Raw genomic sequence first — 14,377 nt, 5'->3', positions numbered from 1 at the left:
TACCAAAAACCCATAGTCCAGAAATGGACTACTCCCCCTTTATCATGGTGTTGATGTGGAAGACGATGGAGATGGTGGAGATCCCTCCAGTGGTGACTCCGGCGGAGTTTCCGCCTCTAATCTTCACTGATGTAGCCTCTATTTTGGTATTTATGTGTCTTGGTGGCGCTCTCCTCGAGGAAACCCTCGGGGTCATATATATAGGGTCTTTTAGGTCAAACGGAGTCTGTGGGCAAAAGAATCGGGCGAAACGGACGACAGAGGATCAAAAGAGATAGGGTGACACGCCCACCCTTACTGGGCGGGCCACCTGGTCTCTTTTGGGCCTCCAGGCCCCCCCTCGTGATGTAGGTCCCTGAAAGTAAAAAGTAGACAAACCAGGGTTTTCCTATCATGTAGAGTTATAATCCAAATAAAGGGGATCATTAGTAAATCTCCATAAATCAATATAAAATATGGATATAAAAACATATATGCTGCAAATATGTGGGAATATGTGTGAATAAATTCCAAAGTTCATGTATGCATTTTACATGCATCACATGGTAAAGCTTTGTTTTTTTTAAAGCTATCTATAGTCTAAGCATTTCCAAATCAGTTATTTTTTGTGGAGTACTACATGTTATGTTCCTTGATTGTTTTATATATGTTGCTACCACTACTACTCTCAAATTAGCATGGTTCTCTTGACACATTTTTATCTTGACATTGATAGTCTGGAATTATGGATTTTGTTTCATTCATTTAAAAATTTATTGCATGTGATTTTATCCACCCACCAATTAATGTTGCTTACACATTATTGTTGGAGCCATCACTAAATTTAATTTACTATTAGTATTATGATAGAGCAATAGGATATGTCCTTTGCATCATGGCAAAATATGAACAATAGTGCAATTTTTAGTTATACAAGTTTAATATGTTTTTGATTTGTAAAATAATAACAACTCATTTTATGCATGTCATTTTCTTAGTTTATCATGAGATATTTGATTCTATAACTACCAAATGTTATAATCATGGTCCTCTATTGCACAACATATCCCCAAGTACATTGTCACAAGCCTGGAAATCCCATGTTGTGGACTTGCAATAGCAGATTGATGGAACTGATAATGCCGGCGAAGCTTTCTACTTCACCTATAAAGACGGTAAGATCCGTTTCAGTGAAGTTTTGAATTTTTTACAAAGGACAATGCAGTAGTGGCTAGGGAAGTTGTTATCATCATGTTTTACAAGATCGGTGACGAGGTATTCATCAACTTATACTTTGTGTCCTTGACAACTCTTTGTGTCCCCTTTGTAAAAAAATTACAAAGGACAATGCAGTGGTTTGTAAGACCCCCCTTTGTGTTCTACATTATTTATGCAGACCTGGAGGATGTAAGTTATCTAGTAGAAATGGTATTGTTATTTTAGCTAGCTATGTCATTGTAACCGGAGCTTGTTTGTTTGTTTTTGTTGTCAACTAGTTTATTGTTGATGTCAAAAAATCTATAGAATCTATGTTAAGTAATATATAATGTATTGTAATTATGTTTGCCTACTTTTGGCGGAGTTATGTGTGTTGGAATCAACTACGGGTAAGAGCCTGGAAGAAAATGTACTGCAACCAACTACATGTACAATCACAAACCTATAGGCAAGGTTTTCTGTGGTTTTTGACTAACCTGATCATTATTCCAGTTGTTGTTACTAGTTGAAGTTGCTGATAATTCTTAACCATGCTTGGAATGCTGCCCAATGTAACTTGTTTTTTCTGTGGTTGTCGGAATCTACATACATAGGAATCAAAGACAAAGTTTGTTATCATTATCTATTTCTTTCATTCAATGTCACCATCCATACATGTGTTTATATTGTTTTTTATCTGAGTGCATATATCAGTGTCACCATCCATTTCAACACATGTAGAATTCATGAACAAAATTTCAAGTTCGGCTTTTAAAATTCTATTCCAAAAAGAAGGCAGGGGAGTAAATTGGACATACTAACATCACTATATTTGCAGGTAAACCAGGATGCAAAATCTTGTATGTTGTAGTAATGAAAGAGGAATTCGGTGAAGACAAGCAGTAAGAGCAAATCAAATCGAAGTTTTAGCTACTAGCTACTAGGTGAAGGAGACCTAGTTATTGGAAGGGGAATTAATTGGTACTATTCTTTTTTACTGGAGATCCATCGAGATCATGTTCTATGGGTCGTCGTGAAACTGGAGATCCATCGAGAACTTCAAGGTTCGCCCTCCTTTCTTTCGTTACATGGAGTAGTTAGGGGGTTTTCTGTAAATAATCGTCGAATATGCCCTCTACAATGAGTTGTTTTAAATATGGTATTTGTTGTCGGATCTTTCTATAATAAAATGTGCTTGCACGTTTTTCAGGAACAATAGGCCATGAAATCAATATAGGCACAAGAAATCAAAAGCAAGCCCAACAACAAATCCAGGATAAAGCAAAACAGCCCACCAATGTTAAACATGATTCTCGGGCTAAAGCACGACCCAAGTAAATATAATGACATCATTCGACTGAGCGATAGGCCCTCCCATATTTTTGTGTTACTGATATGTTTTATTTAAGCTTCACGCATGTTGGCTTTTTTCGTCCGTTTTTGCCGGTGGTTTTCAATCGCTCCCCTTTTCAAAAAGAAAAACCAAAACCCTTCCACCGGAGACTTCTTGAAAATCTGATTTTAATAACACATTTGATAGTCTTTTTTTTTTACTTTAGCTCACGGATAATTTCGTGGAGCGCGAGGGCTCCCTCGTGACTGCATTTCCCCTTAATGAATGTTGTCTGAGTAGGGGTGATGATCGAGTGGCTACCCGAACATGCCTAGAAGCATAATCTTTGGCCAAAAACTTGAAGACCACATTGATCAAGGGAATTGGACGATATTGCTTGATAGTATTTTTGTGTTACTGATATGCTTTATTAAAGCTTCATTCGTAGTATTGGTTTTGTCCATCTGTTTTAGCCGGTGGTTTTCAGTCGACGGGCAGTGGCGAATCTAGCCCATTTTGTTAGGGTGGGGCAGGCCTAATTGAGCTGGGTTTTTTTAATTTTTTTTCTCATTTTCTATAGAAGATATATGGGCTGGACCAAATCCAAACCTGGCCAACGGGCCGTGCCTTTAGCGTGCCGGCATGGATAACGCGTGCTTCGGCCCGACACGGCCACAAATTTGTACTCTTTTCCCTTATGGAATGGAAGGTTTTTTTTTTGCGGGTAAATGGAATGGAAGGTTTTAATGAGGCATCCATTAGTAAAGCTCCTTTTAAATCCCATACAACAATTAGACACATTTTTCTGTAATTTTTCCAAATTTTATGAAGCAGTTTGGACCAAAACAGACACAACATGCCAAATGTCCCAACAGTGCTAACGTGCCGCGTGCCGGCACGATAAGCAAAGGGACCGTGCCTGGGCCTATATGTCAAGCCCACGTGCCGGCACGGCACGGTCCGTTATCTTAGCGTGCCCTAGTGGGCCGTGCCGTGCCGTGGGCCGGCCCGTTGGCCAGGTTTGGTCAAATCTTAGGGTGGGGCCCGCCCCACCCTGCTGGGCCGCCACTGTCGACAGGTGAGTCAGAAAATTTCAGTCGAGATGTACAGGTAGTTCCACATTAGAAATCCCCTGTCAGTGGCAGCGGAACTACCATCAAGCATGTAAGCCCGTCCTCAACAGTAAGATGCATTTTTAGTTGTAGTAAATAATTTTGCACGAGCGGATGCCTTGCACTAGCCGTCCTCTCTGTCTTTCCCTCACACACCATCTCACCACGTGCGTATTCTCTCTCGCTACTTTTCAACTTTCTCTTCTGTCTTAGAAACACTATAAAAGGACTTCGTACTTGACATCCCTCTCCCATTCATTTCTTTCTCTCTCAAACTTGTCAAGTAAGCTAGCCGGCCGGCCCCAGAAAGCAAGAAAGAGAACATGGCGTCATCGTCGTCGACGCAGCCGAGCAGCGGCGGCAGCAACACCATGACCATGCCACTCGACGACAACCCGCAGCGCCAGGAGGAGGAGGCGGAGACGGAGCTCCGGCGCGGCCCCTGGACCGTCGACGAGGACCTCACACTCGTCAACTACATCGCCGACCACGGCGAGGGCCGCTGGAACTCACTCGCCCGCGGCGCCGGTACGTACGCGCGCTACCGCCGCCGACGGATGACGGATCGTCCATCGAATAATCTCTATTTTTTCCTACAAACAAACTGATGATAGCTAGCATCCATGGCATGCACACAGGGCTGAAGCGGACGGGGAAGAGCTGCCGGCTGCGGTGGCTGAACTACCTCCGGCCGGACGTGAAGCGCGGCAACTTCACCGCCGACGAGCAGCTGCTCATCCTCGACCTCCATTCCCGATGGGGCAACAGGTATCATTCAAACGTCGCATGTCATGCTCGTGCATACTGTACTAGCCAGTACAACTAGCCAGCTAGCTCCAAGTCCAATCTTGAAATCTAGCTAGCTAGCCAGATGTGGACTAGCTTGCACGTCAAATCAAATTGAAAGCCTCCAGCTCCGTCGGATGGCACACTTGAGATTCTACAAGTCTAGCTAAACTACCTACCTAAATGGGAATACGATGCCTATGGGTGGCAGCATGGCCACATGCACCATATGCATATGCCTCTCTCTTTCACTAGACACGCTCGGTGCATCAAAGCTGCACGTCTCTTCTATCTTTCCCTTCCCCATACACTGGGAAAGTACAAAACTACATCTAATTATTTGATCTTAAAAAACTAACTCCTGACCATTTACTACGGATCGGAGGGAGCATACCCAATTATCGCTGAGTTAATTTGGTATATATTTGCGGTGGTTTCCAAAAATGTTTACCCAGATAGTCTTGCTAGCTAGATATAGTAGCAAATATTCCACTTACTAGCTAGCTATCCATTATGTCCCGCAGCCAACAAATGCATACTTAAGTAATCTCTTACTAACGATTAAGATTCTTCAAGCACCATGGATGTTTCCCTAATTGCATTCTCTTGTCCTTGCACATGAAGGTGGTCCAAGATAGCTCAGCACCTCCCCGGGAGGACCGACAACGAGATCAAGAATTACTGGAGGACAAGGGTCCAGAAGCACGCCAAGCAGCTCAACTGCGATGCCAACAGCAACAAGTTCAAGGACGCCATGAAGTACCTATGGATGCCTCGCCTCGCCGACCATCGTCTCCATCGCCCATCTACAGCCAGTGATCATGTTGTGCCTCGACCAGTCATGGGCTACATGGAAAGCTCCGGCGTCGTGACGTCATCCTCGGACTCGTTGGTGTCAGAGTCATATGATTATGCAAATGCAGGCATAAGAGATATGGTGAATAGCGGGGACTGGACCCAACAAGAGCAGAATCAAGGGTTTTGGCCTGAGCTAAACCAAACTTGCCAGATGCAAGACTCAGAGCTCTCTGGGTGGGTACAAGGGTTCTCCGAGGGCCTTGCCGAAAACTTTTGGAGTTTGGAGGACATTTGGAAGATGCAATGAATTATCTTTTATGTTGAGAAAGGGCTGGCGTGCATATATTGTTTATGCCTGGTGTTGCCTTGGATATACTTATATGAAAAGAACTAAAGATAGTCTTAGTTTCTTCTAACTTCAAAAGTCACTATTTTATAGAAAAAGTGATTAAAGTTCCTTCTCCCTTTTTAAATCTTTTTTGGTCGCTTTTTGATTTTTTCCTCTTAAGGACTCGTTCTCCTGGAGGTTAAAGGGGCCAAGTGAGAGACATAATAGAATTATGCATGATATATATCTGATGTTAATTAAACAATGTACCATTTCATGGATGATTGATAATATTTGTGTGTTATCCTCTCAAGGACTTTTTTTTTCTGTCCCGCCTTCTTACACTCCTATACGTACTAATCTTGGTTTATCTGAAATGATATGCATGTAGTCCATCAGGAGCTATTCAACTTTATGACTTGATGGATTCAAATGTCCCTAGAGAGTTGGCTATTTATAGGACTACATGGAACCAGCGATCCATGCGTCAGAATTTTAGTTTACTTGTTCTTTTTTCCTTCTTTTTTCTTATATTTTCATTGGGTTTAATATCTAGCTTACCCCAACTTACTTGAAAAAAGGCTATGATGTTGTCTTTGTTGTTGGTGGTGCAAGGGAACAGATCAACCATCCACATGATTATGACTCGCATCTAGCACCGAACTCGAGAGAATCTGCAAAAAAAAAATTTGTTTCAGAGATGGTTCATAATTTTCTAAAATACGAGCGGTTCCAATTAACTAGCAATCAGTAACGTTCTCCAATAATATTAATATATATATTCCATTTTTCAAAAGAAAGCAACATATATGCTTTGTTATATATGGGGAATAACAACATGTGTGCGTCCATTATATACAATAAGAATCAATATATTCTCAAGGAGTAAAAGAAGAAATAAACATACCAGGAACATGCACAAGCTAGGAGAGCAAATTCCATTTATATTGCCCTGCCTTTTATCTCCAAGAGGAAAGGAAGGAAAAGTAGCCAAGAAAGATAAGCTCGCCACTTTTGTCTTTGGATGGACCATACGCGTATGACTCCACACACAATAAATACTGCATCTATCTATGAATGATCGACTAGCTTGTACTTCCAAGCTAGCTACCACTCCATAGATTCTCCAAATCATTTGTCCAATCTCCACTAGCTTTTCTTCCAACTACTACAACATAGTACATGGATGCTCTCACCACTCATGCACGTACCCACACGTGGAGAAATTCCTAGCCGTAGCTTTTCTTGCCCCTCGGGGTTTTCCAGTTTGCGCAAGGCACTGGGCATGTGCTGCTGCTACAGGAAAAGAACAATCTAAGCTAGCTTGCGGTTTTTTGCTAGCTCTCGTCTCACATCTCGTGCCCAAGAATGGCATGCATCCATCGACGGATTCGGAAGCAATAAAGCTCGCTTTTACGTGCGGCTTGAAAGCCGTGGCATCCACCGATCGAGCTAACGAAAGCCTTAGATACAGCAAATGGACGAACCACTTGCTTGCTGATGGCGGTTAGGCGCATCATGTCATGAGCTTGTTTTGGTCTCTCTCTCGTACAGTACGTCTCAAGCGTTACCCATCCACCGGCGCCGTAAGTACCGATCCTATATACGTCTACACGGCGTCTACAGATGAGCTGCGTTTTACCCGCTCCGTCCCACCAAAATTATCTCAACTTTGTTAAAATTTGGATGTATCTAGACACTATCTATCTATTATATACTAAAAGCAAAATGCGGATGAAAAATAAAGCAACCACGTTTGTCCACATATGCCAAATATATATACCATGTTGATTCTAATTTTAACGGATGAGATTGAAAAATAAGATGTGTTACGTACCACGAAAAACATGTACAAATAAGTACCTGACACGTAAATACAAAAGGAGATAGCGCTCAAAAAATAAGAGTCATGTGTCCGAGTTAACATAGCCTAGATCTAGAATCCAAGACAGCGTTCAAAAAAGGAAAATGCTGGTGAACGTCCGGGGGAACATAACGCTCCCATCCTCCTCCTTCGCTGAGTGACGCGTGTCCTCATGGGCCCACCCACGTGCATCGTCTCTGGACGCTTCCTCTCTCATCCCCTTTCTTATCCCTTATCCCAACTTCCTCAACCACAGAAACACCACGCGCTGGCCGTGCGCAGCTACTGGCGATGCGCCGCCGCACCCAAACTCGTCACCTCGCGCCGCCCAAAGCTCTCTCTCCCATGCCTCCTGCTCGTCCCGCCGCTATCCTTCCATGGCTCCACCGCCGCGAGCTCGAGCTCATCGAGTTCTCTTACATCGACACCTACAGGGGGCAGCTAGTTTGAGGCCGCCATGAACGCCGGAGGATACAGGCCACGCCGTCGCTGATGATGGGGGCGGCGGAGGAGTTGCTGGGGTGCGACCGGCATTGCTGGAGCTGCAAGGGACGGGAGCCAATGCTGCAAGCGGCGTCCGCGGAAGCTACATGCGGGGTCATCGTATGCTACAAGGGCAGCGGCGGCGGCTGCTACATGGTCGCCGGCCTCTGCTACATGTCGCGGCTGCTGCGGATGCGGCTGCTACATTAGGCGGAGGCTGCTGCTACGATGGATGTCGGTGACTGCTAGATGCGGCGGCGGCGTCTGCTACAAGGGCTGCGGCCGCTGCTACATAACCGCCACCCTCTGCTGCTTGCCGCGGCGGCGCAGCTGCTACAACTGGCGGTGGCTGCTGCTACGACGGGCTTCGGCGGCTGCTACATGGGTCAGCGATGGCTGTGAAAAGCAGCGGCGACCTGCTACAAGCGGCGATGGACATTGCTACAAGTAGCAGCGGCAGTTGCTACAAATGGTGCGCCGCTGTTCTGCAACTAGGCCGCCGGCGAAGCTATGTGCGGACGGCGGTGCTGCATGCTGGGGTCCGTCGTGCTACCGGGTGCTGCCGGCAGGGGGCGGAGTTGCTGCCAAGTCGGGCGGCGGTGCTGCAACCCGGACGCGACATCGCCGGAGGTGCTGCAAGCTCGGGCGCGCGAAGGTCGGGGAGAAGGGAAATTTTCTTCTCTATTTTTTCCGTGCGGGAGCGTTGACCCCAGATCCGACGGTTACCTTTAGTTGCATCGGGTGGCTAGCGACCCGGGGGATTGGGGATTTGATCCCCCGGGGGACGCTCAGCGCGACCCTTCAAAAAATAAGAGTCCAAGACATACACGTCTGATGACCAAGCTAAAATTTGGAAACTTGAGGCATGTCCGGATCGGGATATAATGCATGTGCTGATTTAAAACACTAGCTAATGTTGCACGTGATACTCTAGAATCAGCACCAACCTTTTTTGATTTATATTTTTCCTCCAGATTTGCTATGCCTGGTGACCTGGTCATTCTATAATATCTAAACTGCCATCCAATAGAAAAATTCAACACTAGATTTTTCTCAATATTTTTACTGAATCCATAAAATGAAATAATGTCACACATAAATTGTGAATATGTCTCTAGGTTTCTATGTCCTGGTAATGTCTAAACTACTATATAAAAGTTTTATGCTATCAAAATTTAACTCATCTTTATGTTTTTCTTAACCTTTTGTCCATAAGACCGCGTAAACATAGAAGTAACTTCACATAACGGACTAGAATGTGGCAAACATACATATATATATGGAAAATCAATTAGTTTAAAGAGATGTGGCTACCGATTAAACAACCATTGGGTTTCGAGCGGGTGAGCTAGAAAAAAAAGTACAGCCATCAAACTAATCTATGCCAAGACAAGAAAATAACGATCAAGTGATATACAGAAAAATACTCTTTTCTGTGGTGAAGTTTGCACAACGTACTTGACCAGCTGAAAATGCATAGCCTATTGATGTGAAAAAAGTTAAATAGAAATGACGGGCTGATGCCAATGAGTTATTTGTGCAAACAAACCAACGAGACACAATAAGTATGAATCAAAATGATTCTACGCACGAAGTAGCAAATATTAAGTATAATAGGCCGTTTGACATGATACAAGATATGATTACATCATAAAAAAAGATGAGCTCTGTGACTTATTAAGATTAAATGCTCTAATATTTTTATGAATACGAAAAACCTATTTTTTGCAGGGAAACAAGATCGGAGAGAGCCGGTTAGATCATAAATTTTTAAAAGTATTCCAGCATCCATGGACAATTAATTGAAGTCCTGAAAGGAATAAAGTAGAAAACCTGAAAAATGTAGATTTTATACAAATAACTGAAGATTTAAATCTTACCTGCAATTATCCCCAAGAATGGTATATCATGGTTAATGTAATTTTAATACTATCCATATTTTCTCATGAGTAGGTTAAGAAAAACACAATATAGCAAATAGAAGAGGTGAACCAACTATAACCATATTCACACTACTGATTAGGCGAATAGAGAATATACGAATATCAAACTACATTTTATCCCATATATGACTATATATTTGAAGTATAATTTCATATCCAAATAATAAGTACATATTTTAGGAGATTAATATTTCTAATTTTTTATTAAACATAATATTTTGGAATGGAAGTTCTATAAATAGCCAATCGAGTACTTTCGGAAATAAAATGACACGAGCTAGCTAGACGAGACCGTCTGAAATAAAAGTACCAGCCAGCTACCAAAGTCCATTCGTATAAAAAAACATCTAGCGAAGTTCGTTTGAAAATATAAGAGTAGACCAGCAAACTAAGCCGCCTGTTCCTGGCAGAAAATGTAGATGCGTATTTTTACTTCACCATAATTGCCTATTGAGATTGAAGGGGTACCGAGATAATAACAGCTCTAATATTTTTATGAATACAAAAACCATAAAAATATTTTTACAGGGAAACAAGAACGGAGAGAGCCGGTTAGATCATAACTTTTAAAAACTGATTCCAGCATAAATGGATGATTAATTGCAGTTGTTAAAGGGAACAAAGTGAAAACCCTAAAAATCCAGATTTTATACAAGTAACTAAAGATTCAAATCTTACCTGCAATTATCCCCAGGAATGGTATATCATGGTTAATGCAATTTTGATAATATCATATTTTCTCATGAGTAGCGTAAGAAAATAGATAGGTCATTGGACTACAATCTATAGAAATTACAATATATCAAAGAGAAGCGGTGAACCAACTATACCCATGTTTATATTATTGATTAGGTGAAGAGAGAATATACACATATTATACTACATTATATCCCATATATAACTATATTTTTGAAGTATAATTCCATATCCAACAATAACTACATATTTTAGGACAGATAGTTTGGTAATAACTACGAGTGAATAGAATACAAAAAATTGATCTTGACAATTCATATTGTGTTATTGATCCATGAAAATCTATGAAAATCTACCGGATAGTTTCAGATGTTGCCCTCGCATGTGCGAGGGCCACTATGCTAGTTTAGTAGATAATACATCCAAATTTTAACAAAGTTGAAATACTTTTAATGGGACATCGGCACGCCCCAAAACGCGCCCTCCGTGGGTTCGATCCAATAGAAGGGCCGACAATCCTGTGCCGGCCCCTTCGCAAAGGGCACGAATCAGGTTTCCCCCTCCTCTCCTCCCACCCTCGCCCTAGTCGACTCCCACCCATCACCGATGTCGCGGCCCCCGTGCTTGCCTTCCACTCCGCCTATCCATAAACTGCCGGCCATCAAGATCGCCGCCACTCCCTGTACCGTCCACCGCTCTTTCGGCCGGAATAGAGGTCGCCGCCACCATCGCCCAAACAACCTGCCCGCAAGGTGCTCGTCGGATTGTCGTGATGGACAACGACGACGAGATGTTGGTGCAGTTGTTCATGGAGGAGGAGAGCATTGCCGTTGTCCAGCGGTAGCAGCATCATCTGGCGATCCTTCTCCATGTTCGCTAGCCCTTCCTAGTCGTGCCTCAACGCGCCGGTTCAAGGCCAGACAAGAGGAGGAACGTCGATCGGCATCGTCAAGCCGGCGCCATGCTACTTGAGTGCGACTACTTCGCCAACGATGCTACTCATTCGCCGAAGGAATTTTGGCGCCTGTTTAGGATGAACAAGGAACTGTACATGAAGATTATCTTCGGCATCAGGGAGTACGATGACTACTTCATGAGCAAGCAAGATTGCACTGGTTTGTGGGGCTTCTCCTCTATCCAGAAATGCACTACTGCAATGCGTTATCTTGCATACAGAGCTCCTCCAGATACAACCAACGACTACCTGCGGATGACAGAGTCAACATGTTTGGTGGGGATTATTTGAGAGCATCAAGGGCATATGATACAACTCGAATCTTGGAAAAAAATGCCGCCCGAGGGTTTCTTGGGATGCTAGGAAGCATCGCCTGTATGCATTGGGGTTGAAAGAATTGCACTTTTGCTTGGCAAAGGATCTACAAGGTTCATACCGATGAGTGCAGTGTCATTCTTGAGGCGGTGGTAGACTATGACTTCTGGATTTGGCATGCTTTCTTTCGCATGGCAGGAACAAACAATGATATCAACGTGTTGTAGCGCTCTCCGGTGTTTTCTAGGCTAGTCGAGGGAGAAGCTCCTGCCGTGAACTTTGAGGTAAACGGCCACGCATACAACAAGCGGTACTATCTAGCTGATATCTATCCAACGTATGCTACATTTGTGAAGACAATCCCGACTCCAACTTCGGAGATGGACGCTATATTGCGACATGCCAGGAAGCAACTCGCAAGGATGTTGAGCGTGCTTTTGGGGTGCTTCAACAACATTTCGCCGTTGTCAGGTACCCTTCTCTCACTTGATCTGAGTCTCAGATGTGGGAGGTGATGAACGCATGTGTAATCATGCACAAAAGATCATTGAGAGCGAGCGCGATGAACCTGTGCATGATGCTCTAAGTTCGCCCGACTTTCTTTTTGGCGCTCAAACAGTAGGACAAATAGTCCTTGTGTATTTTGTATTAATAAAAAAAGTAAATATTACATGTCTAAGTAAGAAAAAGGAACAAAAAAGAGCAGATTTTTGAGATTATTTTGTATTTTGTCTTAATTGCAGACTTTACTAAAAAGGAAGTTTGAAGGCGATATCACAAATGGAGGAAAACAAAACGCCGGGTCCCGATGGATTTCCAGCTTAATTTTATCAAACGTTTTGGCAAGTTATTAAGGAAGATCTCATGAATATGTTTCGAGATTTTTATCTAGGTGATCTTTCCTCTTTTTCACCTAAATTTCGGGACAATCAGTTTGTTACCGGAAAATGGAGAATGTGGTTCAAATTCAACAATATCGTCCTATATGCCTTTTAAATGTTAGTTTGAAAACTTTCACTAAACTGGTATTGTTGAGAAAGTAGTTCAGCCAACCCAAACCGCTTTTATGCGTGGGACACACGTACTTGAGGATGTAGTGACCCTTCATGAAACCATTCACAAATTTCATAGGAAAAAATTGGATGGTGTTCTTTTAAAAATCAACTTCCAGAAACCCTACGCTAAATTAATTGGTTATTTTTGCAACAAGCAATGCGAATTAAGGGGTTCGATCCCAAATGGTGTGAATAGGTTCAGAGGTATATAGAAAAAGGGAGTGTTGGAATTCGTGTGAATAATGACATAGGTCATTATTTTCAAACAAAAAAACGTTTGCGACAAGGAGATCCTTTATCTCTTATTTTGTTAATATTGTTGCTGGTATGCTTGAAATCCTTATCCAACATGCAAAACATGATAGGCATGCTAGTGGTTTAATCCCTCATTTATTGGACGGGGACTCTCAGTTTTACAGTATGCGTGTGATCTTATTCTTTTCAGGGAACATGGTTTAGACAAAGCACTTAACATGAAGATGGTTCTTTGTATTTTTGAACAACATTCTGATCTTAAAACCAATTTTCATAAGAGTGAGTTATTTAGTTTTGGCAAAGCGAAAGGTGATGAGAGAGAGTATACAAATATTTTCGGATGTGGTATAGGCTCACTTCCATTTAAATATCTAGGGGTTCCAATCTAGTTTCAAAAGCTAAAAAATAGTGAGCGGAAACCGGTGGAAGACCGTTTTGAAAAGAAATTAAGTTGTTGGGCGGGAAAGATGCTATCCTATGGTGATCACCTTATTCTTATAAACTCGGTTCTCACAGGTTTGTCAATGTTTATGCTATTTTTCCAAGAGATACCTATAGGAGTAAGAAAGAGGCTAGACTTCTTCAGATCTCGTTTTTTGCAAAGCGATAGCACAAAAGGAAATATAGACTAGCAAAATGGGAAGTTATTTGTAGACCCAAAGATGACGGAAGATTGATTAGGAGTGAAAGTGCTACAACTAAAAAACAAAAGTTTACTTATCAAGTGGTTGTACAAACTGATGATGAATGAAGAAGGAGTGTGGCAAGAGCTACTCCAAAACAAGTATTTGAAATCTAAGACACTTTACGATGAAGCCAACGAATTCACCTTTTTTGAAGGTTTAATGAATATCAAAGATGAGCTTTTCAAAAGAGGTTCTCTTGTCGTAGAAAAGGGACAAAATACTAGATTTTGGGAAGACACATGGCTAGGGGACTTGCCTCTTAAGGATCAATATCTGACTCTTTAAAACATTGTTAACCATACAAACGTTACGGAAGCAAATGTGATGGGTTCGACACCTCTGAACATATGATTTAGGAGGAACAAATGGGATACATGGGTCCATTTAATTAATCGCCTCATGATGTTTCAATTGACGGATACAGAAGGTGTCTTTAGGCGGTCGATAACTACTTCTGGTTTGTTCAGTGTTAAATCAATACCTAGACTTTCTTAGTGGACACAGATTATGTTATAAAAAAATTGGAACATCAAATCAGATTTTTTATGTGGTTCCTCCATAATAAAGTTATTTTAACCAAAGACAATCTTTG

At 42.3% G+C, this 14,377-nt stretch overlaps 1 protein-coding gene across 1 annotated transcript; it reads left to right on the top strand.

Annotated features, from left to right (window-relative positions):
• Nucleotides 1–3,878: 3,878 nt before the first annotated feature.
• On the top strand, nucleotides 3,879–5,814 carry LOC127299252 (transcription factor JAMYB). The gene is made up of 3 exons (XM_051329197.2): nucleotides 3,879–4,149; nucleotides 4,260–4,389; nucleotides 5,032–5,814. The coding sequence occupies exons 1-3, from the start codon at nucleotides 3,945–3,947 to the stop codon at nucleotides 5,510–5,512; spliced, it is 816 nt and encodes a 271-aa protein (XP_051185157.1). The 5' UTR covers nucleotides 3,879–3,944; the 3' UTR covers nucleotides 5,513–5,814.
• The last annotated feature ends 8,563 nt before the right edge of the window (nucleotides 5,815–14,377 follow it).

This window comes from Lolium perenne, chromosome 5 (genome assembly GCF_019359855.2).
Source record: "Lolium perenne isolate Kyuss_39 chromosome 5, Kyuss_2.0, whole genome shotgun sequence".
NCBI classification, from domain to species: Eukaryota; Viridiplantae; Streptophyta; class Magnoliopsida; order Poales; family Poaceae; genus Lolium; species Lolium perenne.
This window is presented reverse-complemented; position numbering and strand designations above follow the sequence as displayed.

Excerpts from the sequence above, each read along its gene's own strand:
- LOC127299252 (XM_051329197.2), top strand. The coding sequence starts at position 3,945 with ATGGCGTCATCGTCGTCGACGCAGCCGAGCAGCGGCGGCAGCAACACC. Across the intron at positions 4,150-4,259 it reads CTCACTCGCCCGCGGCGCCG|GGCTGAAGCGGACGGGGAAG; the intron begins GTACGTACGCGC and ends GCATGCACACAG. Across the intron at positions 4,390-5,031 it reads CATTCCCGATGGGGCAACAG|GTGGTCCAAGATAGCTCAGC; the intron begins GTATCATTCAAA and ends TTGCACATGAAG.